At 41.7% G+C, this 27877-nt stretch overlaps 1 protein-coding gene across 5 annotated transcripts in view; it reads right to left on the bottom strand.

The window, feature by feature from the left end:
- Positions 1–464: 464 nt before the first annotated feature.
- The window catches only part of NGLY1 (N-glycanase 1), a 61216-nt gene continuing 33803 nt past the window's right edge, over positions 465–27877 (bottom strand). For 4 of the 5 annotated variants that reach the window (XM_042241490.1, XM_027962669.2, XM_042241491.1 and 1 more), the window contains 8 exons: positions 22004–22226; positions 18747–18868; positions 17434–17579; positions 15657–15767; positions 13614–13778; positions 7820–8005; positions 1762–1939; positions 465–1380 (listed from right to left, as the gene is read on the bottom strand). In XM_042241490.1, the coding sequence (XP_042097424.1) occupies positions 1205–1380; positions 1762–1939; positions 7820–8005; positions 13614–13778; positions 15657–15767; positions 17434–17579; positions 18747–18868; positions 22004–22226 (1307 nt within the window). In that variant the 3' untranslated portion in view covers positions 465–1204. The remainder of the gene's footprint in view (positions 1381–1761; positions 1940–7819; positions 8006–13613; positions 13779–15656; positions 15768–17433; positions 17580–18746; positions 18869–22003; positions 22227–27877) is intronic. The other variant, XM_015104652.4, reaches the window with a different exon arrangement.

The raw sequence follows: 27877 nt of genomic DNA, 5'->3' as shown, positions 1-27877 counted from the left end.
ATCTGTGATTAACTTCAGCGTTTGAGAGTTCCAGAAAAATTTCTAATATTCAAGACATATTAATAAATTTAGAGGTACAAGCTACCTTTCTTTTAAATCTAAGTTTTCAGCAAGAAAGTGATCCTCAAGAGTTTGACTACAATTAAAAACAAAATAGAATGCCACTGTTTCAGAATTTCGGTAGGCATTTTATAATGCTTGTAAATGCGTTACTGGGCAGACACAGGGTGAGAAAGTCTGAGAAGGTACTTTTCTGGCCTGGAGAGCTGGGAAGGCCCTCTGTAGACTGTCAACACAGGCCTCTGCAGGTCGGGAATGCAGGGGTCATCTTTCTCATCGCCCCCACAGCGCTCTTGCACACACACACTTCACACGTTCAGGAAGTTTAACTGGAGAAGTTACACCCAACATAGCACGAAAACTCTTGATACATTGTATGGATACTGAATAATACAGTTACATAGTTTCAAAGTCAGGAAAAAACATTTTATTCAATGAGGTAGATAAAAATACTCAAAAATAAACTCAACAGTAAAGCATTTTCAGAAGTGTCCACATACCATGGATTTACAATGTATCTTTGAATTTACGCAATGTTGTTTTCATAATTCTTGGCTATTCAAGTGGTTTTCAATATTTAGCATACTTAAGATTTTTATTTAGCCAAAGTAACCACTAAAAAGATGTAATGCAAAATAATTTATTTAAATGCCTACATATTTACAATCATAAAAATTTTCATGCATTATAACATGAGATACATGTTCACATTTATTATAAATTTAAAATCTTAGGAGATCTATTTCAGCTACTTATGGAAAAAGTAAAGGCTGATCAGAAACTGTCAAATTACTATTATTAGCTGAAGATTTTATCATAATCCTGAATAGCATTTAGTCATGAATACCTTCCCTTTACTTTTAAAGCCAACAATTACAACTTTTAAGTTAAATTCTCATAGTAGGGCAGTAAGATTTCACTCCAAATCAGAGTCATATATGGAAGGGAGCTTTTAATTCGAGGTTTCATTATGGTCCATGGTATAAAGATATATTTTCATGAGGGTTACATGATGGATAGCCAACAGGGAAATGTGCTACCAGAGGGGAGCAGACTGCCAACTAAGCATGCATGGCACCAACAGACTACTTTAGAACAAGCTGTGTCCTTGATTACTGCCAGCTTCTCTGTAATGTTCAGGTTCTCAAAGGTCACTGAATTTTATAATTATCTCCAAACAATTTTCTTCATGGTCGTTTAAGCTTTGTCGAAACAGCTGGGTGTGTTGCCAAGCAACAGCACCGTCTCCTCTGCTTAATTCTGCTTCCAGAATAACTTCAGTGGCCCCAGAAAAGTCGTGATAGGAGCGAAGCGTTTTATCTATTGGAGGAAAAAAAAATTAATACCTTGCTTTTGATAAGAACACAGAGATAGCTTTGAATGCATTTTACATAACTACCTTATAGGTAAAAATCAACCCTTAAAAAATTAAATACAAATTTTTCTTTATGGAAGAAATGTGTCCTCTAAAAAAAGGAATGATTTTTCTCTTTCCATTTGTGCTTTACAATAAGAAACAAGGCCTTTTATTATAATGAGGTTAAAGTACAGGTTTTAACTGAAACATTTTTTTTTTTTAACTGTAGTAGTATGAATAACTCCAGGGTAAGAAAAACCCTTAACTACACTTCAAATAAGTACAATTGCTCTTGAGAGCATTAAACACACCCTTCATGATTAGTTCTCCAGTCAGATGCTTACCGCCTGTCAGTTCTACTTGTGCGGCATCAGATCTCAGTTTCCACTGTACCGTTCCCGTCTCAAAGGTCTGACTACTTGTCCGAATGGAAATACTATCTACTTTTAGGCCAACTGACCCACATTCAAACTTCCAGGAAATGTAAGCGTAAGATGATCCTTCCTTGCGGGCTAAATACACCTGTAAAGAGGGAGGGGAAAAACAGACTGTCAGAAATAATCAAACAGTGTAAGAGCACAGATCGTCAGAGTCTGTCACATGTACTATGAACAACTGGTTATTAAAAACCTCGTTTTTCTCCACTGCAAAGATTTTTGGAGAAGGCAATGGCACCCCACTCCAGTACTCCTGCCTGGGAAATCCCATGGGCGGAGGAGCCTGGTAGGCTTCAGTCCATGGGGTTGCGAAGAGTCAGACACAACTGAGCGAGTTCACTTTCACTTTTATGCACTGGAGAAGGAAATGACAACCCACTCCAGTGTTCTTGCCTGGAGAATCCCAGGGACTGGGGAGCCTGGTGGGCTGCCGTCTATGGGGTCGCACAGAGTTGGACACGACTGAAGCGACTTAGCAGCTTAGCAAAGATTTTTACTGCTAACAATTTTTCATGTTACTAGCATCTCTTGCTAGGGACGGAAGGTAATAGTTGAATGATACGTGCATCAATTAGTATAGCCGTAAGGATGCCCACTAACCAAATTTTGGTGAATTATATTCTCTTTTAAGTGATTAAGTCCAGCTATTTAAAATGAACTTTATGATGAATATGGGTGAAAATGAAGAGTCCTCTTAAATGCAATTATTCCTTAATTTATCTTCTTTTCTAAGCCTGGGTTTTCAGATAAGCTTTCCTAGAATGAGATGGGCCACACACTATAAACCAAGAGATACCTCAGTTACTGCTAAAGTAATGGTGCTGGTTAAAAAGGTCATGTCCACGCTCCTCTCGTGCCTCTCTGAACAGGACGCTCCCCAGGCCTCCGCCATTAGCGCCCTGATCAACATGCTAGAGGAGGCGTCCAGGTTCACCAAAGCCTCCAGTCCATCTGCTCTCACAGGTTCATCTACACTCTGCAAATGCTGATATGAAAACGGATGTCCACTCACCCTGGCTCAACCCCCTGAGAATCTGACTCTCTAATCATTTATGCTCAGTGTCCAAACTCCCCACACAACAATCTGGGCATTGTAAGTCTTGGGAGGAAAAAAAAAACAAAACCAAAAACCTCTTTCCTGGTCAATATGGCCACAACTTTACTCTCATTTTTCTGCACCTGCCTAATTAACGCTTTTAAACCCCACTTCCTTCCTATCACTTGCCTGGTCTAGAACTCACAGCAAGTGCCTGCCTCTCACATTACATCCAAACTCCTGGCTTTCATGGTCCTCCAGAATTTCATCCCACCTTGAACTGCCAATACTCTGTAACCCAAGTATAACTATTTCATTTCAGATGTACGTGTATTATGTAACTTAACCAAATCATAAACTACTCTCTAGGGCATAGGTTCTAGATTTACAGGGTTTAATAAACAGTATTTATTTGTACCAGAAACCTGCACACGCACGCGCGCGCGCACACACACACACACACACACACACTCAGAAACATCTAATCTACTTATCTGGGGCAAACAGCTGGAAGTACCACAAGAAACACACCTGCCATCCAATTCCGTACTATTCCAGCTTTCAGTCAAGTAAGAAGTCAATCACTGCCAGCATGCTATTGATATTTCATTCTATTTGGCGACCGATAGTTAGTTTTCTTCCAGGTTAAATGTGTCAGCTAATTTGAGTTCTCAGAATTAGCAAGGGGGCGATAATAAAATCATTAAACAATCAGTCTCCAAGGAAAACGACTTAACCTCCTGAGACCAGAAATACACACCCACCTACTGCTGTTCTGCAGAGCAGACCCAGGCATGGGCGCTGCCGCCTGCCCGACTCCAGGACCTCGGCCCATGGTTGGCCACCGCAGCCTCCCTGCAGCTGTCTGCAAGGGGACCTGGGCTCAGGGCTGCACCTGTGCTCCTGGGGGCCAGAGGGTTCACCTCTGCTGAACAACAGGGCCTCTATGGGTTATCCATGACTTAACTACTCCTCCAAAGCAGAGGTTAGTAAAGGAGGTCATCTGAAAACAATGAGCCAAACAGAGGGGTTACTAGAAGAAAGGTGGTAGAAAGAAATGAAAAGACTGGGGGAAAGTGATCTTACTTCTGTGTGTCTTCTACGTCCTGTGTGTTTTCAGAGCTCAGTAGCTTCAAATGCCCCCCATAAAAGTGTAGGCATGTAAAACAGGATAGGCTAAAGTCAGGTTAACTTCAAATTTCGAGCTGCCCCTAAGACCTGCCTTCATTGTATCAGGTGGGTCTGGGCCAGAATTGTTTTAACTATCACAAAAGGTTTCTGATAGCTATTGAACCTAAGAATTGCTTTTTCTAAGACTCACATTTTTCAGTTCTAAAGGCACAGTTTTTAATGACTCTAAAAAGCTAAAAGACGGAATTCATCACTGAATTCTTAAATGCTTAAATAAACCTTTAAACACACTGTGAGCAAATAAAAGTTCCCTTAGGTTAAAGGAAGAGCACATGGAGATAAAACAGGTCTTATTTCTGTTGAAAATTCATGTCATCTTTTTTGCACAATGTATTCTATCTGTGGCATTTTAGCCAACTTATTTAACTCAGCATTTTTAGAGCCAGTAGGATGCTACTATATACAGTATACTCAAGTTTGGTAACTTGAAATCAAAACAACAGGATTTACATAAACCTCCAATTGTGGTCCTGTCTATGTGTAAAACCAACAGAACTAATAATTATAATTTATTTAGAAGAAAAAAATACTTTATAACCTCTTAGTCAACTATTTGCTCTAAAGGTGAAAAAAAGCACTTCTGTAACTGCTGCCTATTGCAAACTCCCGTCTGTGTGTTGCCTTTTAAGCTCACAGGTGAGGCGCCCTGGTCCCACTCTGGCATCTGTGAGGACAGAAGGCACAAGACCGCCTGCGAAGAGGGGCGAGACTGCCGGAGTGGGGTCAAGCCGTGCTGCTCACAAGGTACCCTGACGGAACCGGTCCTGCAGGCTGTGGCCATGACCACTGCTCTCAAGACTGAGAACAACATGCACGTCAGCTTCCTCCCATATCTCCCGTTCTTGTGAAGACCTCCACGGAACGATCTGATGACTACACGCCAGGCTGGTCAGCCCACTGCTCCGGTTTCCTGGAGGTCTGGTGTGTACTGCTCTTGTCTGAAGTGGTTCTCTAGCATGCTCTTAAAAATCAGCATTCTGCTGAGGCTGCTGAATGAGCTCTAATTAAGTTCACCGTGCAGTCAGTCATGCCTGCATCTCCAGCAGAGCAGCTGTATTTCAAGTCTTCCTCCAATGCGAGTTCACTGCCCTTGCTCAGGAATCTTATTTCTGGTTATTCCATTTCCTCGCTGAGGTCCATCAAACACCATCAGTTCCCACTGTCTGGTCCACGCCTCCCGTGCTTCCATTCGCAGCCTACGAATGGCCAGTGTTTCGATGGGCTTCCCTCACCTGAACGCCTGCGTGGTTTCCTACTGCATAACTGCAAGGTCACCCAAGCCCCTGGGGCCTGACCCATCCACCCCTCCAACCTTACTTCCCCATATTCCCCACGACCGCCTCTTCTCTGAACCTGCCAGCTGTTTCTCAGGTTGGTGTGTTTGCATATAGTGTTTCTCACACTGCACTCTGAGAGGCTCCTCTGCTGCCAGCCTTGGCAGCGCAGAACTCCCTTCCCCTGCCAGGCCTTCCGGGACCTGGCGGCTCCTCTGTCTCACACGGCGCTTCCCTCGCTTGTCTCTGCAGCCGGTCCACGTGTCTTCCTCTGGCACAAGCGGACCCTTGCTTCAAGTCTGTCTCGAAATTCACCACTAGATCCTAAAAGCTGAGCACAGCACCTGATTCTGCATGACTGCATCAATTCCTGACATCACGTCATGCATCAAAAAGCACTAACTCTAGTTGCAAAGAGAATAACACTGTTCAAAAATAGAGCATCTAAGAACATTTTAAAAGTGCCCTTAAAAAGTGAACTCTTCAGTAAACTCTTTAGCTTTTTATGTTCCTTTCAAATCCAGACATCGTTGAATGGTATATTTGTAAGCAGTAAAATTCAGCAAGTCTCTGTACTCCTGGGAGAGGGAAAGGTCTTTTCTCAACACCCACCGACCGGCTGCACGTGCCCTGCCGTGGCCCCCACGAGGAAGAGTGAGGGGAGACAGGTCCTGCTTCTGGTGCAGTCAGAGTCCCTAGTGGGGAACTAGGAAAGAGCGAAAATACAGGTGCAAATGGAAAACCCACGATTTTAATGGCAACATATTACTTCTGAATTACCAGTTTCTACACGTACAGTTATAATTCTAGCATTTTTCATTTAGAACTGGAAATGTATTCATTCAGCTTTTAAAAAAAAAACAAACAAAACAGGGCCCCTTATAAAAGTATATGAAGGCACACACTGAAGTAGGCGTGTCTGCATGCAATGGCCCTCACATCTCATTTACCTTACTCAGAAGCTTTCTCACACAATACTCCTGCCCCGGCTGTGAGATCTACTCAGAGCTCTAGAAGCACCTGCCACTCCTGTCTGACCACACCTCTCTCCTTCCAGCGCTGGGCTCCAGTGCCGCCCACTCCATGGAGCTCTCTCTGCCGGCTCCCGCACCCAGGGCGTGTCTCCCTCCGGGAGTTTCCAGGCCAGTGCGCTCGCGTCCTTGCGGGCACAGCAGGCGCTTGGCCCTCACGTGCAGGTGGACGGTTGCAGGTCAGGACCGAGAGCCTGCCACAGACCGCCTCTGCTCCCCGCCCAGCGGTTCCTCCAGCACGCTGGGCTCCGTGCGGGAGCCAGCAGACAAGCCCTTGGTAAGAGCCACATCTGTCCCTTCCTGCTTTCTGTTCAGAGCAACCCTGCAACTGAGGACAGTCTTTTAGGAGTCCATCCTTGCTCATCAACAAGTCAATTACAGATACACCCATCTGGAAACTTTAAGTCTTGTTTTATCTATGTCCTTCTCTAACTAAAGAATTAAATTCCTACATCTACAATCTCAATAAGCCTATAAATCATTTTTCGCACATTACAAAAACATGGTCAAAATGCGCACCAATTTAAGTTCAGGAGACAAACTTGTGGGGAAAAAGAGAAGCAAGCAGGGACCTTATCGGTGTGCACCCTTTGCACGCTGGGGAACGCCTAGCACAAGGATAAGCATGGAGCAGATGCTCAGAAACACCAGCAGCTGCTCCTCCGTGACTCTCGTGTTACATCCACTTGAGTGTCTCCCAAGTGAACGACTTCGCACCTCTCACTTGGCAAGTTAAAGAGGCCCATAAGCTCGTTCACTCCCATGAAATCTATCAGTATAGGGTCAGACCTAGCGAGGGCATGGGAGTAGCTCTGCACTTATTTTTGGTGAGTTTTTCTAAGCGAGGGGGTAGTTTAAAAGCAAAGTCTCTTTCTTATTACAGAGAACATGTGACAACAATGTACACGTTGGTATAATGAACCACCACAGTCCCAGCATCCGTTTCTTCCGTTATTTTAGAGTAAACAGAAGAAATAAACCAATCTTGCTGCTCAACCAGCCATAATCCCTTGAAATGGAAGCATGTCAAATGGTTAGCTCTTGGGATTCTAAACTAAATGTTATGGTAGCTAGTAGCTTGCTTTGTAGCAGGCAATTAATACACATCCACAAAGGAAATGGGTAATAATATACTCCATATATTCATGCAAAAACTAGTTACATGAGTTGCTCATACACATGAATTTTTTTTCCCCCACGAAAGAATTAAATTCAGCCTCTGATGAAAACAGGTACTTTTTTGATACACACACACAAATTTCTAATGGACTTTTCATTAAACATTGGGAGCAGGATATTCTTTTACAAGTTTAAGGATAACTAAACATAATTCTCGTATCAGTTTTTACATTAAGACCAAGTGACAAATGAAGCCTATCTCTATTTGTTTAAAGAATGACTGAGATTTTAAAGAGTTTCATGCATTACGTTACCATGTTCCAGTCTGTTTCAACTTTTCTGAATATGGATTCCATTCTCCACACACCATTCTCCCATCCAGAAATGGTTTGGTTATTATTTGAAACTCGGACATAATAATTTTTTACAATATTATAGCAAAGGTGGAGCTGTTTGGAAATCTTCTCATTTTCAGAGGGGATGAACAGGGTTTCTTTACTCTTGGAAAAAAAAAGAAGAATTAGTTTTTCAACATAATAGAAAACAGGCGCACAAAGAGGTACCGTTATGGAGAAGGGTGAAGCGATCCTTCAACGGGCAAGTGTGGTGGTGCCGCTGGGGAATTTGGAAATTCTCTTACAGGTTAAACATCATCAGTGTGGCGCTGACATAGCAACAGACATTACTAAGCAGAAAACAAGAAACATAAACTGCAGCTGTGACTTACATTTTGGGGACTGTGCGTCAACATGAATTCACTCCCACCACCACCGCTTAACTGGACACAGCAGTCGTCTCCTACAGCTGTTCCTAGCTTTCGACTCAACCTCTCCACACAGGTCTAAACGACTGCTAAGGACGTAAGTGGGGCACATCACTCACTTGCCTACCTCGCTGCACTGACCTCCTGCTGCACTGAGACCCTAGGCCCCTGCGAAGGTGGCCGCACACGGCTTGTCCTCCGTGACCTCCCCCACCTGACCCCACACTCCTCCTCCCTGCTGCCTCCATGCCCCCACTGTGTCCCTCCTCCTTTAGCTCCTTACAAAGCCAGCTCCTTCCTGCCTCGGGGCCCTGACACGTGCATTTGGAAGATGGTGCTTGCTACTCTCCAGCTACGTGACTCTTTCTTCCCCTCCAGGCTGCAGCCAAAAGTCATTTCATCAGCGTCCTTTCCTGATGCTAGAAGTGAGGACAGGATAGCTGGAAACGATCTTCTGCATGGGGTGAAATTGCTACAAAAACTTATACCTTAAAATTGAAGGCAATTTTGCATTCTCTTACAAAATAAATAGTTTCTTTTAATGCAAAATAGTCCCCTAAATTCCTGTAGTCACTGAGTGAATCTACAGCTTGAGAAAGATGCTGCGTTTACCCTGCGTCTGCATGGCACCGACACCATGCCCCCTTCTCCCTTACACATGAGCACAGACGCCTGCGGGTCAGGTCAGTCCTCCTTGGTAGGGGGGATGGGGAGGTGCCCTGTGGCAGCCTCCCTGGTTTCACCCATGAGAGGCCAGTGGGACCACCCCTCTCAGTTCTGACACCAGAAATGTCCCAGACACCGCGCCAAATATCTCCTGGAAGGTAACATCACCCACTGCTGAGAACCACTGCTCTAGTCTGTATCAATGTCTTGCTTTTTAACTAATCATTGACTAATCAATCAAGATACTAGGCAATGCTTTTTTTGGGGGGGGGTTAAACACTGGGTACCAGGTATTAACCAATGTGAAAACTTCAAATGTACAAGGCAAACTAGTACAGCCACTATAGAGAACAGTGTGGAGATTCTTTAAAAAACTAGAAATAGAACTGCCTTTTGACCCCACAATCCCACTGCTAGGCATACACACCGAGGAAACCAGAATTGAAAGAGACACATGTACCCCAATGTTCACTGCAGCACTGTTTATAATAGCCAGGACATGGAAGCAACCTCGATGTCCATCAGCAGACGCATGGATAAGAAAGTTGTGGTACATATACACAATGGAGTATTACTCAGCCATTAAAAATAATACATTTGAATCAGTTCTAATGAGGTGGATGGACTGGAGCCGATTATACAGAGTGAAATAACCCAGAAAGAAAAACACCAATACAGTATACTAACACATATATATGGAATTTAGAAAGATGGTAACAATAACGCTGTATGCGAGACAGCAAAAGAGACACAGATGTATAGAACAGTCTTTTGGACTCTGGGAGAGGGCGAGGATGAAGTGATTTGGGAGAATGGCACTGAAACATGTATAATATCATATAAGAAACGAATTGCCAGTCCAGGTTCAATGCATGATACAGGATGCTTGGGGCTGGTGCACTGGGATGACCCAGAGGGATGGTATGGGGAGGGAGGTGGGAAGAGGGGTTCAGGATGGGGAACACGTGTACACCTGTGGCGGATTCATGTTGATGTACGGCAAAACCAATACAATAAAGTAAAAAATAAATTAAAAAAATAAATAAATAAAAGTTAAGAAAAAAAAAGAAAGTAGACATTGTAAGTAAAATAACTGGAAAATTAAAAAGAAAACAAACAAACAAATGTACAAAGATTAGTAAGTAGAATATAAAATATCTTAGAAAGTATTTACAAATGTATAAATAAGAAGATAATTCCCTAGAACCTGTGATTCTTATTGCCACAAAGATAAGGTAAAAAATAAAATCAGTTTATTATTTTTAGAAGGTGATTTTCTAAATATCAATTAGTATACTAGCAGATAACAATACTTCCCCATTCTTTATCAAAGATATTTCATTATCAAAGATATTTCAGAGTACTGCCATAAACCAGACAGAATTAAAATTTTTAAGTAGCATTATCTACTACTTTACTAAAGGATAATTAATTAAAAAGGGAAAAGAAAAATATGTATGTTACTGACTATACCATTTATAACATTAATATTTCATAAATGCTTTAAAATTTAAGGTTAAGACAAAACTCTTTCTGAAAACATCACTAATGTTTCCTTCTTTGTCCAGCTGATTTCAAGACATATAGTTCCCTAATTTTTTAGGACTGATTTCTAAAATAAACATCTATTTCTAAAGAGAAAAATGACTTTTAAAATTCACAGCTCTAAAATGATCTCCATAATTGAGAAATTTAAAATTTTTTCAAAAGGGAAAACAATCTGGGCATATAGCCCAACTCCTATTTTCAAAGTTTAATTAACTTATATGCCATGCAAGAGGAAGCACACTCATCCATGAAAAGAAAAAGAAATGAAGACCTAAATACCCATATTTTAAACTGAACACAGCTGTAAGTGACACTGGCTCTTTTCAAATTGGCTTCATTTAGATCTCTACTTGTAATGAGCACTGCATCAGCAGGGATGGGAGTTATCTGTTGAATTCAGATCGTTATTCTATGGCTGAACCACCACTTCTAACCGCCTGCTAAATATGATGAGATAAATTTAAAAGTAAACAATGTTGACTAGGGACAATTCACCACTCTTCCTTTATTAGAGAAATGAGGTGTAATAATGGCAAATTTGGAAAAAGTAGATATAAAACTTTGGTAATTTTCCTTTCAAGCATTTTTCATTACTTATCTTCTTAGGCGTTTATAATAAATGCTTTCTAGTGAGTCAACTTTAAGCTCCCTTAGGGCAAAGAACTTTCTTAATGTCCATTACAGAGCACAATGCTTTCAGCTAGCATCTAACTCTAGGAATTATATTCCCATTGTTCATCACTTAATTTTGAGAGATTAACTGATAATATTTACAAAAAGTCTGACTATGTAATAGTACTCACACCAACAACAATTTCTAGCCAAAACCAGATGTGGTCCACAATGTAGTAAGAAATGAACACTTTCACTAGCAGAATGACCCAGATTTCTATTATGTTCCCCACTTGTACTTAAAAAGTTTTCACAGCACTGAACAGGACTTCACAAAAGATGGTATCTGAAAGTTTAAAGACAGACATTCAATGTCATTATTCAGCACCAAAATGTAAATTTTAAAACAGGGGGAAAAAAAAAATATATATGTAAAACTGAATCCCTCTATTGTAAACCTGAAACTAACACAACATTGTAAATCAACTAAACTTCGATAAAAAATAAATTATAAAAATCAGACTACAGGGTTTCCCTTGTGGTCCAGTGGTTAAGAATCCACCTTGCAATGCAGGGACAGTGGCTCCATCCTTGATCCGGGAAGATCCCATATGCCGCAGGACAATAAGCCTGTACACCACCACCACCACCACCACCACCACCACCACCACCACCACCGAAGCCTGTGAGCCACAGAGCCTGCACTCCACAAGAGAAGACGCCGCAGCAAGAAGCCCGCACACCACAGCTACAGAGCAGCTCCCACCCGGTACAACCAGAGCAAGCCCAGGCACGGCAACGGAGAGCACAGTCAGAAACAGATAAAGCTAAAGAACAGAAAACCACCACAATTTCCAGAGAAAATTAGCTTCTTACAGAAAAAAATCACAGTATAATACTATATACCACTAGAAATGCTAACATGAAAAAGACAGGGAACCACAGGTAAAGACATACAAAAATCTCACATTGCTGGGCAGAGTGTGAAGCGGTTTGGAAGCCGCCGGTCCTCACACTCGGACCCGGCTCTTCTGCCCCGGGGTGTGCACCCACCTGAGCATACACAACGCTCACCAAAGACATGTCTGCATGTGTTCACAGCAGCAACACTTAAAAAACCGAAGGGTAGTTGATTGACAACACTGCGTTAATTTCAGCTGTAAGGCAAAGTGGTTCAATTATACATAGATAGGGCTTCCCAGGTGGCTCAGTGGGTAAACAATCTGTCTACAATGCAGGAGACGAAGAAGATGTGGGTTGATCCCTGGGTTGGGAAGATCCCCTGGAGGAGGGCATGGCAACCCACTCCCGTATTCTTGCCTGGAGAATCCCATGCACAGAGGAGCCTGATGGACTCCAGTCCATGGGGTCACAAAGAGACATGACTGAAGCAACTAAGCACAACACAGACACAAACACCAACAGATGTCTGCTTTCAGATTATTTTCCATTACAGATTATTGCAAAACACTGAGTAGAGTTCTCTGTGCTATGCAGGAGAGCTCTGTCGTTTATTTATTTTATATGCAGTAGTGTGCCTCTCTCAGTCTCACACTCCTAACTTACACCCCCACCCCTTTCCCATTTGAGCAATCAGAAGGCTGTTTTCTGTATGTGCAAAGTATGCTTCTATTTTGGAATAGATTCATTTGTATTATTTTCCAGATACCACATATAAGTGATATCATATAATATCTGTCTCTGACTTAGTATAATAATCTGTACATCCATCCATTGTTGCTACAAATGGCACTATTTCATTATTTTTTAATGGCTGAATACTATTCCATTGTATAAATACAACACAACTTCTTTATCCATTAATCTGTTGATGGACACTTAGGCTGCTTCCATATCCTGGGTATCACTGTAAACAGCACAGTACAACAATTTTAAACCAAAATTGAGAAACAACCTAAATACCCTATAGTGATGTGGATAAATTACAGAGTATCCAGAGTTGGATATTCTACAACAGTGAGAGTAAATGCACGATAAACACGCAGCAACTATGGATCTCACTAAATAATGTGAGAGAAAGAAACTGTCCACAGAAGAGTACATCCTGTGTGATTCCATTTAGATAAGGCAGAATAACAGGCAAAACTAGTCCCTGATGTTAGAAACCGGGATAAAGGTCACTCCTAGGGGTGAAAGGTGGTGACTGGCCATTTAGTTCTCATTCTGGTTAGTGGTTATGTGTTTAACAGTTTGTGGAAATCTGTTAAGCTGTGCACTTATAATTCATGCATTTTCATGTACTTCAGTAAAAGTTGTAACTGCACTAGAAATTTACATAAAGTAACAATAGAAAAGTCCCATTTTAACTGCTTTGCTAACTCCTGTGTGCAATTATACTACGTCAATCCATTATTAGCTCTCTTTAAATGTTTACACTTTGGAATAATTACTCTGCAAAGTTCATTGAAAGGTAGTGGTCAGCGGGTTTTCTGCATGAAAAGGGTACAGGACAGAAGTGGGAAAGTGAGGAGGTTATCGGGCTGCAATGAAGCAAATACCTCTGGACCCGCTTCACCTCGGGCGACTCTCCAGGCCAAGGACCCAGACGTCCTTCCTCCAAGCTCTCCAGGCTGAGGGCTTTTGGGAGATATGAATTCAACAAGTTCCACAATGATCCTCTGAAGAAGTTCTTTCCTTCTGTTTTCTGACAAAGATACTTGCCTCTATAATTCAGGTTTAAAAACGAAAAAAAGTCATTAAAGATTAAGAGAACACAGGAGTCCATCTGTAAGCATGACTATAATTAACACATTTGTATTTTAATAATGTCCAACGAACCAACTTTATCTTCATACATACAATTCATTTGGAAAATAAAAACGACACTGTGGAAAGTTAAAAATGATTCTGTAACTTTCATGTTGAGAAATCATTTAGCACCCATCTCCAATTTCCCACACCCTTTGCGTATGTGTGCATGTGTGTGTCCTCAGTCGTGTCTGACTCTTTGTGACCTCATAGACCATAGCCTTGGAGAAGGCAATGGCATCCCACTCCAGTACTCTTGCCTGGAAAATCCCATGGACGGAGGAGCCTGGTGGGCTGCAGGCCATGGGGTTGCAAAGAGTCGGACACCACTGAGCGCCTTCACTTTCACTTTTCACTTTCATGCATTGGAGAGAAATGGCAACCCACTCCAGTGTTCTTGCCTGGAGAATCCCAAGGATGGGGGAGCCTGGTGGGCTGCCGTCTATGGGGTCACACAGAGTCGGACACGACTGAAGCGACTTAGCAGCAGCAGACCGTAGCCCACCAGGATCCTCCACCGAAGGGATTTCCTAGGCAAAAACACTAGAGTGGGTTGCCATTCCTGCTCCAGGGGATCCTTCTGATCCAAGGATCGAACCCCTGGTCTCTTGCCATCTCTGGCACTGGCAAGTGGAATCTTGACCACTGCGCCACCTGGGGAGCCCTTCCATGTCCTCTGTTGGCCCAGATTTTAAACAGAGGCAGAGGGTTCTGTTTCTGAGTAAGACCAGCTGTCCTGCTGAGAAGATGAGGAAAGCAGGGGACCACACACCCACACCACACCTGTTTGAATGCAACAGAAAGCTACCACGGTGGCCCAAGGGAAGAAGCAAACTGAGGAGAACTGAACTCCCTGCCAGGCACCTGCCACCTACCAACCAAACGGCAAGGGGAGCCACACTCCCAGCAGGCGGGTGTGCTGGGACGCCGGGCACAGACGCAGCAGGCCCGCCAGTGCTGGGGGCCAGGCTCCAGCAAACACCCCGGGGTTTCAGCTGAGGCACTCGTAAAGGCTGCACACTAGGGGTATGGCAGAAGTCCAGGCAGGAGGAGACTCACCTCGGATCTCAGCCACTGTTAAGGTGATCCGCCCTGTTCTAACTGCTTGCAAGATGCAAATTTAGTTGTTTTTTAAACCATGAAAAATATTAATAATACACATATATATAGTAAAAAAATTTCAGTACACAAAAGGAGTAAAAAATCAAAGCTGAAACTTTCCTCTTAGACCCCTAGTTCTCCTCAGAAATAAGCATAGTTAACAATTTCCTGTGCCTTCTTTCAGAAATTTTGCCACGTAGATACTTGCATGTAATAATATTCAAGTGACACTTAGAAAAATAAGGCTATATATCATATGCATTTTTTTTAAACAGGAGGATTGGTAAAGACTTTTACTTATTTGGTCACCCCTGGCAGCACATGTGATCTGAGCTCCCTGACCAGGGAACATGGGCATTGAGGCCATGCCCTCTGCATTAACAGAGTCTTCAACCACTGGACCTCCAGGGACGTCCAAGGCAAAATATTTATGTCAAGTATTATATATATTGAATTTTTTTTCACTTTGAAATGTGACAATTTAAGGCAAAAAAAAAAAAAAAAAAAATACACCCACCCACAAAATTTAAAATGAGTCCTCAAAACTTTTAATGAAAAAAGACATTTAATATATTTAAATATTTTTGTTTGTGTACTACTTCAAGAACTGCAATGGGTTAAAAATTGGCTATTCTTGATGATATAAAAAATTTCAAATGTCCTCTCAAAAATGACAAACACCCATCACATACCTGCTTATTAAGTCCATTAATAGTTTCTCGAAGTAATTCCTCTTTAATTTCAGTTCTTCTAGAGATTACCTCTTCATGTTTACAAGAATATCGCCAAGTGACATCAACCACCTCAAATTACAAGACACAAATATTTAACAAGATTACAACCATCAATGTTAATTTGCTAAACACCTAGAAAGCATGTAATTCTTAAATAGAAATTTTTAAATGCTAATCTTTTCATTAAAATTTTTAAATCTGTAGAAAAAAATCAAATATGCTTTTTACTCATATTTTAACTGGTACACATCCAAGGAAGACTGTGATTAGGAGATAAAATTTTCCCAACAATTAGCTATCAAAATTTATCTACAAAGCTGATCTCATAAAATTCAAAAAATAAAAACTCCATTTTATTGTACTGAATATCTAAATGGTACATATATATATAAACATTATAGAACTGTTTCTTGGCAAAGGTGCAAAGATAATTCAGTAGACAAAATAATTTTTTTCAACAAATTGTGCTACAACAATTCATTATCCATATGCAAAATAATGAATTTCAATTCACACCTTGGACTATACATAAAAGTTAACCCAAAATGGATCACAGACACAAATGTAAAACTAAAAGCATAAAACTTCTAGAAGAAAACTTAGGAGAAAACCCCTGTGGCTTGAGATAGGCAAACATCTCTTACATGTAACATCAAAAAGCAAGATCCACAAAAGAACAAATCGATAAACTGAACTTCATCGATTTAGTCTCTTTAAAAATCATTAATAGAATTAAAAAGACAAGCCAGACAGGGAGAAAATCTTTGCAAAGCACATATTTGAAAAAGGACTTATGTTCAGAATATATGAAGAACTCCCCAAACCCAAGAATAAGAAAATGAACCACTCAATTAAACAACAACAAAAAAAGGGCAAAGAGGAGAGATGGATGACAAACAAGTCCATAAAAAGCTGCTCAGTATTCGTCCTTGAGGAAATGCAGATGAAATCACTGCACATCTATTAAAAGAGCCAACAAGAAAAAGTCAGACCATACTGCTAGCAAGAGTATGGAGACACTGGGAACCCTCACACAGTGCTGGTGAGACCAGAAAATGGCTTTGGAAAATAGGTGAGCTAACTTCTCAAAAAGTTAAAGTCACCTACCATGTGATTCAGTCATTCCACTTGTAGGCATTTACCAAACAGAAAAGAAAGCCATGCTCATTCAAAGACTTGTGCCTTTATACTGTCATATAAAGACAATAGTGGCTGCACTGGAAATAGTGAAAAACTGGAAAAAACCCAAATGTCCATCAACAGGCAAATGGATAAACAAAGCATGGTACATTCATACAGTGGAATACTGCTCAGCAAAAGGATAAACAATTGATATGTGAAAACACACAGAGGAATCTGAAGACAGTTAGAACGAGTGAGATAAAAGCACCCCCCCATCAAAGGGAATAAATATGATTCCATTTATACACACAACTCCAGAAATGCAGATTAATCTCTGGTCTCAGAAAATAGCTGTGGGGGACTGCAGGGAGAGGGGCAAGGATGAGAGAAGATGAAGCAACAGGGAGACTGCAGGGATGACGAGTGTCTTCACGACTCCACCGCAAAGGTTATCTCAGGGGCGTGGACATAGGGCAACGCTTATTAAATCGTACACTTCAAATATATGCTGCTTAGTCTATGTCAATTATACCTTCAAAAGCTGTCAAAAGAGCAAACTAATTTTATTCTTAGGACGCATTCCACCCCCAACCCCCCCCCCGCCATGTCCTACCTCGTCCTTAGAGAATGCTATGATGTAGGAGAGCTTCTTGCCCCAGCCAACCTCATAGAGCAGGGGCTTGTCGCAGACGTCCTCGCATGAGTCGCAGTGCAGCCAGCGCTGCTGAGATGGAGAGTATACCTCGGTCCAGACGTGGTCTACACACGTGATGGGTGGGCGACAGGCAGCAGGGGTAGGAAACACAAATTCAGTGTATAAAACCAGAAGGACCTTTGGTAACTGTACACACGCCCAAGAGGAAAACCACACAGCAACAGGCAACACGGAACTTGAATGAGCAAGCCTGACCATTCTATGCTATACAAGACTCTAGAATGGCTGTTCTGATTTCTCTCTGAAATTTTGGAAAATGTCTTGGAAACTCTACTTCAGTAGAGTCAGTGTTAGGTTTGGTTAGAAATCATGTGAGCAAAAACTCTAAAAGGGGCAAACAAGCTGAACAACAGCATCAAAAACATGGAGCTGAGACTTTCCTGGTGGCTCAGTGGTTAGGACTCCATGCTCCCACTGCAGGGGGCATGGGTTCAATCCCTGGTCAGGGGACTAGGATCCGGCATTCTGGCGGTACAGCCAATAAACAAATATTAACAAATGATCAATAAAATTTCCACTAAGCAACAATGCATCATCCTTTAAAAAAAAAAGTACACATAGCAATCGAGCAGCCCATGGTACTTGGAAATTATGCCCATGAGTATTAAAATTTAAAAATTAAAAAAGCAAAAAACAAAAACCATGGGGCTAATACACACAGTTTGCTAATGTGAAGGAGTTAATTCCACTTTGGAACTGTAGACCAGCAGAGATCTAACAGTGGATGTCTGGTTATTCATGGTCTCTATTTGATTGTTTAAAAAAAACAAAAACCCAAGTAACTATTAAGTGAAGCTTTCATTTTACCCTAAGAAAACAACAGAAATATACAAGTGAAAAAATCTAAGAACATGTAAGTGACACAAGTTATAAATAAATAAAGACAATATAAATCTCACATGGCTTTTATTATTTTTTATTGTATACTGAGTTAAAATTACTAAATCTTGTAATCTCTACAAAAATAAAGAATTTCTGAAGAACATTATTGCACATGTTCTTATTCAAAGAGAAACAGCATGACCAAAAATGGCGTGGTATCTACAAACTGTTAAAGAATATTTATGATGCAAAGTACTAGCCACTAAAACAAAAAAGATCCTGTGCTCCCCATAAAAAAATCCTGTTACCTTACAGAAAGCAAGCGGAGCCTCAGACTGACAAGGCAGGAGTGTGCGCCCCAGCCTCAGGGCGCCCCCCATGCCGCGCACCTGTGTAATCCCAGACGTAGCGGGCTTCGAAGCCCAGGGCTCGGCAGCACAGCATGAAGCAGTTGGCCCACTCCCCGCACCGTCCACTTCTCGTCTCCAGAAGCTTTTCGGGATTATTATACCTGGTTTAAAGTAACAACAACAAAAAGTGCCGATTCATTATCAAAACCAAGAATTCTAAAGAATTTATACTGAAAGAAAGTGTTAGTCCCTCAGTCATGTCTGACCCTCTGTGAGCCCATGGACTGTAGCCTGCCAGGCTCCCTTGTCCAAGGGATTCTCCAGGCAAGAACACTGGAGTGGGTAGCCATTTTCTCCTCCAGGGGATCTTCCCCACCCAGGGATTGAACTGGAGTCTCCTGAACTGTTGGCAGATTCTTTATTGTCTGAATCACGAGGGAAGCCACCTTTGTGCTAAACAGTAATATTTCTTAACTTCATATTCTTAAAGAACGATTACAGAGTCTAGAATGTGAGAGGCACTGTGCTAGCATCCTGGGTGAAAAATGACTAAACACTGGTACACAGCCTTCAGGAGCTTACAGTCCTGAGAGAGAAAAGGACAGAATACAGATAATTTCAGTACACGACAGGACATGATACAAGCCACACAACAGGTCAGAATCGGTGTTATGGGACAGGGTTCAGGGAGGAGACACTGCCCCTGAACTGGGCCTTGCAGGACAGGCAGGCTTTGGAGAGACAGAGATTCTCTGCGAAATCTGCTTTAAGCATGAGTGTTAGCCTAACAAGTGGTATAATTAGCTCACTGTACGTAAACAACTTTAATAAACTGCTCAATAAAGATTTGAAAGCTTAGCTGAACTCAATTTTATTAATACTTAAAACACTATTTTTCTTTCTAATGATCATTTGGATTACACTTTTATTCTTCCAATTCACTTGAAGGTGCTTGCTAATTTGGAAGTGGTTTTTTGAAATATATTTTCCACATTCTTTAAAAAGTTACTCCAGGGACTTCCCTGACGGTCCAGCGGTCACAGCTGGGTGCTTTCACTGCTGGGGACCAAGTTTAATTTTTGGTCAGGGAACTACGACCCTGCAAACTGCATAGTGTGGGCAAAGACAAAAACAGTTACTCCAGTTCTAAAATGACCATAAAGCTGAAAAACATGGAATTTTGCATATTATGTTTGAGAAGGAATTTGGAGCTAATAAAGCTACACAGGGAAAGTGCCCAGCTGAGAAGAAATGTTCGCCATGAGCTCATGCAGAAAGGACACAGCTTCACAAATGCACTGGCTCAGCAGTGACAAGCTTGTCTTCAATCAAGCAGATGCTCTGGCTTATGCTAAGTTAAATGAATTTATAATTTAGGTAATGTAGTTACTGAAACAAGTGGTCTATTTGCACGAGGAAGTGACAGCAGCAGAATTAGGGCGTCCTGTGCCTCCATGCCTTAACACCACTTGTGTCAATGTGAAAGGCCACAGTCTCTAATGAGTAGTGTCCATCCTCCCAACCCTACACAGAGAACAGCCAAGACGAGTACAGGATTCACAGGGAAAAGGACAAGGTCTAAATACAATACCTTTGTATTCCCTAGCCTCTGCCCCTACCCCATGCACTATCAGTCCATACCCACAGCCTAGAGTTTATGAGGGCAATCTACGTATAATGATATATATTTTTATCTTCAGATCTTTGCAAGTACCTGCGCACATATATGCTAAATTAAGAAACAACTGGTGTAAATTACAGATAATTATTGGATACTGGATTCTCTTTATCTTGGACTCTGTATATCACAGGACTGATTCTCCCTTAGGACAGAACTGAGTACTGAGGCCCCTAAAATCAGGTATTTCAAAAAGTTGCATAAAAAGAAAAACTTGCTATCTTTTCTTACCTAATGACACAACCAAATTTTATAAGTATTGTCAGTTAAGAATATCTAATGAGACTTGTATATTGTATATTAAAGGATGGAAAAAATTAACAGAAAAGTTCAATTCTTTTCGTTTAAAACCAAGAGATATGAAGGTAGGTTAGGTTGGCAGGCGAAGCACCAAACTTCTTTATTAAAAATAAAATACGATGCGATGCGACAGCACTGTCTACAGTCACCACACTGTGCATCACACCCCCAGGACCGCTCTATTTTATTTCCGGGTGTTATACTTGGTTCCCTTCATGCTCTTCCCACCCGTCAACCCTCCTCCCCTCTGGCAACCACCAATCTTTTTTCTCTGTGTCTATTAGTTTTGCTTTGTGTGTTTATTTGCTCTGGTCTTAGATTCCACACACAGGTGAAATCATGTAGTACATGTTTTTCTCTGTGTGACTTATTTCCTTGGTATAACACCCTCAAGGTCCATCATACTGTTGCAAATGGCAAGATTTTATTCTTTTCTTATGACTGACTAGAACTGCATGGTGTATATATAACATCACATCTTCTTTATACATTCACCCATCAATTGCTAAAAAATAAATCTTAAGAGATCTCATAACAAAGAAAAAATTTTAACTGTATAACAACCAAAAGTAACTAGATTTACTTTGATCATTTCACAGTGTCTACAGATGTGAAATCATTATGCTGTATACCTGAAAATAATGTAACATATGTCGAGCATGCTTCAATTAATAACCCCATGACAGTAAACATTAAAAAGGAAAAACAAAATTAGTTTCAAAAAATGAAACTATTTTAAAAAATAATATAAAACATGACAGTCTTTAACTATATTTTCACCTTCCATATTACCATCGGATGATTTAAGTGCAGCACTGTATTTACCATCACAAGGATTAGTATTATTCTAATCTTTTAGCATTATTTTCTATGTGCTATCAGTATTATTATTAATGTTATCAGAAAGTTAAAATCTATGTATTAAAAGAAGAAAAACTCACAATTTACAGCATTACACTGCTAGGACAATACTCAATTCAGGAGTCAACAAACTCTTCCTATAAAAAGCAAGACAGCAAATATTCTAGACTGTGCAGGCCATATGGCCTCTGTGGCCAGTATTCAATTCTACCACTGTAATACGAGAACAGTTACAGACCATGAGTTAGCAAAGCAGCACGGATGTGCTCCATTAACACCTCATTTACAAAAATAGGACGTGGGCTAGACTGAGCTTGTCAGCCACAGCTAGCCGACCCGTGTTCTGGAGGAATATACTTCTAATAACAAAAGTGAAGATCAGAAGTTGGTTTAGTAAAATTCTCTCCTGACCATTCCGCGAGGGACTGCTCTGACTTCCCCGTCAGTGGACACTCACCGTGGGAACCGATTGCTGAGCTGGCATGCATCACAGTAGTGGTCTTCCACTCTGTTCGCACCCCACTTCAGCTCCTCATCATTGGGGAGTAATGACTCGCCTCTGGACTTAGTCTGGCCACCACACTTGCTGCACACAATGTCATTTACCCAGTGAAAAAATTCTTCCTTAAACCAGTGTAAAAGCTCCAGCAAAAGAAAATCCTCTTCACTTACATTAGTACCTGAAAAGTTAGAACAGAACTGAGTAAGACCTAAAGCAGAAAAAAAACCCCACATACATTTTATTCTCAAATATGAAGCTGAAATAAATGAAAACAGAAGACGATCTAAAAGGCCTTCACGAGAGGACGCAGACAGAGCTGTCGCTGCACTGGGAGGCACACGCAAAGCCATTGGGCTTGAGTATTGCATCCTCTGACCGACACCACACTCAGCACGGCTGGCTCTCAGGGATTGTCACGCATGCGCAAAGTAAGAAAGTCAGTCTGACTTTGTGGACACAACTTTTCCCAGAAGCCCACTGTGTCCCCCTGCTGCCAAGCAAAGTAATAAAGCTATCCTTTCCTACTTCACCACCCCTCCAGAACAGATTTTGAAAAACATTTTTAAATGACTGCATTAAACCTGTTATCAGACATAAATCAAGTAAATATGAAACAATCACAAAATACAGGCAGCAATCACAGAAATCTGGGTGTATTAAAAACCATCCTACTAGCTTTTCTACTATTAGCGCCTCAACTGTACTGTACAATTTAATTCATCTGAAAATACCACAAAACACATAAAAGCACAACTATGTTTATAATATATGTAACGACCCTTCAAGTAAACATGACATATCATATTATATTCACTGTATCAAATAAAAGGGTCTCTAACCACATTCAAGGGAGTGTTATCTCTGGGAAGAAGGAAAGGAGAGAGGAAAAGAATCTGGGAGACATAGATGGGTCTCTCATTCCTGTCTTTAATGTTTTATTATTAAATAGTTAAAAAACACATATATGAAGGAAATATATGGCATAATATTAAGATCTAATAAAATCTGATGCTGGGCACAGGTACTGAATCTATTATACTCTATTCTTATATTTATTTCAAAATTATAAAAAATTTTTAAAGAAAAAACTACAGAGATTAATTAAAAAGCCAAAATATATTATGTTCTTGAGTGGGAAAACAATATTCTCAAGTTGTTAATTCTCTACAAATCAACCTGTACTTTAATGAAATCCCATCACACGCTAGAAAATAATTTTTCATAAAATTTGACAAGCTAACTGCAAGAAACTCATGAAAGAGGAAATGCACAAAATAGTCAACACAACTTTTAAGATAAATTTGCCTATAGTACTTCAAGACACATTAAAAAATTCTAAATAAAATATTGTGATATTGGTAAAGGACAGACGAATGAAATAAAAGAAAGAGTCCTGAAAGATAGACTTCTAAGTGATGCACAGTATTTAATAAAGCTAGCCTTCAAAGCAATTCTAAGAGGAGGGACTATTCGACAAATCGTATTGGGACAAGCAGCTGTCCAGATATCAGATTCTTCCTCCATTCCTTCTAACGCATATATATATATAAACACCATACACAGAATATTATAAAAGCAGAAGTTTATGTTTACAACTTTGGGGGAGAAAACGAAACACAACTATAAAAATAATTTTCTCACATTAAAATTGATAATTTTTCAATTTCAAAAGGTACAGTAACGAAATCAAAGAATACTGAGAACAAAATGTAATGCATCTAACAAAGAAAAGTATCCAGAATATATAAAGAATGTCTATAAATCAGGAAGAATATTTACAAAATCATTAGAAAAATTAGCAAAGTCCATAAGGAAAGTTCAATAATTTCATTAAGTGGAAACAAACACTCTCAGACACTTCTGTTACAAGTTGGAAGACAGCCTGTTTGCCAGGGACCCACTGTAGTACAGAAGCATCACATGCCCTTGATACTTTTACATCCATCCCAGGGAAACATTCCTTCAGGTAGGCAGGCATGCTTTCCAAGGATTTCCCCTGGAAGCCTTGAGAATAGAGGACACTGGTCCCCCTCTCAATGTCCATCCGTGGAGCACTGGGACACAGTACGAGTGGCAATGTGCGCACTGCAGGCACGGGCAGAAGGGCAGCGGCCTCCAAGACGTGTGAGAAAAGCATCGTGGAGCTGCACACATAAGAGACGACACACTGTGTGTAAACTCTGCAACACAAACAGTTTACTTTTATATATAACTAACTACTTACGGATGTAAGTAAACAGAAAAAGATGTGAAAAGAAACACATCACATGATAACAGCTGTTAAATGTGGAGTAAGAGGGTAGACTGACTGGCAAGAAGAGCTTAGCTTTTCCTGTACAATATGAAAACTTCTCAACAAAGAGATATCGGTGAATGTTCATTTCCAAAGATGAACTTTTGGAGAAACAGCACTGCCATCCTGCTTCTCCACTGAGTCCCTACAGCAAAGTAATCTTTTTAAAAACACAAGGCAGCTCATGTCATTTGAAACCTTCCAATGATTTTCTATCTCATTCAGAATGCAACCCAAAGTCTCTTTTATTTTTGCAGCTGGCCCATGTGGAGGCTGAAAATGGCCCCCCAAAGACATATATATTCTAACCCCTGAGCCTGTGAATGTCACCGTGAAGTGGGGAAAAAAAAAGAAAGCCTCTGTAGATATGATGAAGTTAAGGACTCTGAGGTAAGGAGATTCCCCAGGTTACTAAATGTGGACCCTCAGTGCATCACATGCATCCCTTCAAGAGGGAAGCAGTGGGAGACTATACAGAGGAGGAGGATTTGAAGATGTTGGTCTTTGAGACGGGAGTGATGCAGCCACAAACCGAAGACTGCAGGCGGCCCCCAGAGGCTGGCAGAGGCAGGGAAGAGTCTCCCCAGGGCCTCCAGGGAGTGTGGCCCCACCAACACCCTGATGTTTGCCGAGGGATGTGGATGGCGGGCTTCTGGCTTTCACAACTGTGAGACAGTACACTTCTGCCTTAAGGAACAAAGTTTGTGATAACTTGTGCCAGCAGCCACAGGAGGGAGCGAACAGACCCCCTTTGTCTCCCTGACTGCGTTTGGTCGTGTTCCTTCTTCTGCAGCCCCTGAGCACGGCGCGCTCATGCCTGCACAGGGAGCCCGTGCAGCTGGCAGGGCCTCCACCAGAAAAGGAATCACTGCTTCAAGGGAAGCTTTCCTGACGACCCTCCCCCAAGAGCACCCTGCGTGCGCTCTCTTCCGTCTTCCTGGCCTGTCTCCCCAGCACGACTCACCACCTGCCAGATCTGAGGAGCTGTCTCTGGCTTTCTCACCCACGATGACAGGGACTTTGTTTGCCATCTCTTCAGCAGCTGAGCTTGCTACACAGTAGGTGCTCAGTAAATACTGGAATAAATGACAGAAACTCAGCGAACTAACAAGCTTCATAGTATCACTGAGAGTCATCACTGTTCAGCAAACAGTCGGGATGGGAGGAGGGGAACACAGCACACTTTTGCTTCCGAGTCTGTGTCCTCCTGGGAGACAGTGCATGCTAGGAACAAGCACATCACAGAGAGAGGGTCAGTGTTCCCTGGTTATGCAAGATCCTTAACTATGACTCAGAGAATTCCAAGTGGAGCCCTGTCTGTTCAGGTTAAGAGCTCAGACAGGTCAGAACAGCAACCATCTGATAGAACTTTTGGTAATAATGGAAATAATTCATACCTACACTATCCAATAGGGTTGCTACTAATGATGGCTTCTGAGTACTTGAAATGTATTGAATCCAACTGAAGAACTCAATTTTTAATTGTCATTTAATATAAATTAATTTAAATGTAAATACCCTCCAATGCTACCTTTCTTTCTAGAACCTTTGCAATCCCCCCCTTCTCCCTGCTGCCTTGTCTTCTCAACCTGGGTGATCTCACTCACTTGCATGGCTTCACCTGTCACGGTGAAGTGTAGGTCAAGGTGTGACTTTCAAAATAGCTCCAGGCCTACATTTTCACGTGGGGGCCCAGCTGATGTCCAGCAGGGGCCTGAACGCAGACCCCTCAGCTCCTTTCAAAGCCTGTCCACACTGACTACAATTCAGAGAGAGGCGGTCCTCTTGCACATTTTCCTTCCACACCCCCGACTCCATGTCCAATCACGCGCAAGCACCCCGACAACTCACACACCCACCGCTTCCCTTGCATTCTCATCCACTGCATGCCTTACTCCTCTTAGGGAAACTCTATTTCTACTGTGCTTGAATTCTTCTCTCCTGTACCCTCTTGATTCTATTTATCTTACAAGTGACTGCCAGGCTGATTTTCCTGAAGGGCACCCTCTCTTTCCCTTGCTTAATGCTTCGGTGCCTAACCCTCTGACTGAAGTCATCAAGAACATCTGACGTTCCTGAGAAGTCATCGTATTTCTTCCTGCCTAGAGAACAGGTCATTTAGCACTTCTGCTCTAAGTTCAATCATGCTAACGCCATAGCATTAGCCTTCTAAGATGCGTTCATCCTTCAAATTTCCTTGGTCCTTATTCTCTACTTCAAAACCTCATTACAAGTCCTTTGTTTCATTTCACCTCTAATTCTTTTTTGAAAGATCAGAAATATAAACTCAGCATGCTCTGCTCTGCCTGAAATTCAATGTCAAACAAAACATGGTCTTGGCCCACCTCACGTGTCTCCCCCAACCCGACACAAGCAGACCGCACCGTGCACCCTTCCCCCGACGCCTGCCGCCGCAGTCCCGCGCACACTGCTCCCTGCACCTCCAGCAAAGTCCCTCTTCCCTACCTTCACGTGTCCTTTGGCATCTCAGGTTGTAAATCCAACGTATCTTTCATAAACTTAAAACACAAAAGCCCAGTCTCTTCTGATTTTCACACTACAATGCACACTACCCGCTGCATACCTTCTGCCCTACTCACGTTAAAGCCCCAGACTTCCCTGACTCTAGGTCCCTCCGGCCTTCCTGTCTCACTGTGGGGGTGACCCAGGCTCCTGAACACAGGTCCCTACAACACGGAGACTTAGCCCCAAGGCTGTAGGATGCTCCTTCCCCATGCCTCGCCACCAACAGGACCCCAGTACAGCAACAGGGCACGATTACAAGAAGGCATCTGCAGGAGGGAGATGAGCTCAGGAGGAGTCCTCAGGGAGGCCTGGACACCACAGAGGGCCCCAAGCACACCAGAGGAACCTGAAGGCCCCGACACTCACACCAAGCATTAAACAGTGTAGTTAAACGAGTTGAGTGGACACATAAGCCTTCCACAAAAGGCCTCTTCACTTCAGTTCCCATTACCCAACACATTATACTCAACTTTCAACAAAAAATTACAAAGCAGGCTAAAACACAAGAAAAAAGTCTGAAGAGATAAAACAGGCATCAGGACCACTTATATACAGCACAGATTCTGGAATTACAGAATTTAAAGTAATTATGATTAACATGCTCAGGGCTCTAATGAGAAAGGGAGACCACATGTAAGAACAGATGCACAGTATAAGCAGAAGGACGAGAAGAAAGCAAAAACTGTTACAGAAATAATGTGTTTCATGGGCTCATCGGCAGACTGGACACAGCCAAGGAGAGATCACTGACCTTGAAGACGAGCCGCCAGAATCTGGGCGTCAAAGAGAAAGAGAATGAAAACAAAGGAACAAAACACCCACAACATGCAATGACGGCGGGAGAATTCTCATAACGGCCAAGCACATCAAACAGAAGTGGAAACAGTTGATAAATAAGAGTATAACAGGATACCCTATTTTGGAGTATCAGAAGGAAAAGAGAGACAGAAAGGAGCAGAAGAGACATTTGAAATAATAATGGCCGAGGATCTTCCAAGATTAATAAGACA

This window comes from Ovis aries, chromosome 26 (assembly GCF_016772045.2).
Source record: "Ovis aries strain OAR_USU_Benz2616 breed Rambouillet chromosome 26, ARS-UI_Ramb_v3.0, whole genome shotgun sequence".
Taxonomy (NCBI): Eukaryota; Metazoa; Chordata; class Mammalia; order Artiodactyla; family Bovidae; genus Ovis; species Ovis aries.
This window is presented reverse-complemented; position numbering and strand designations above follow the sequence as displayed.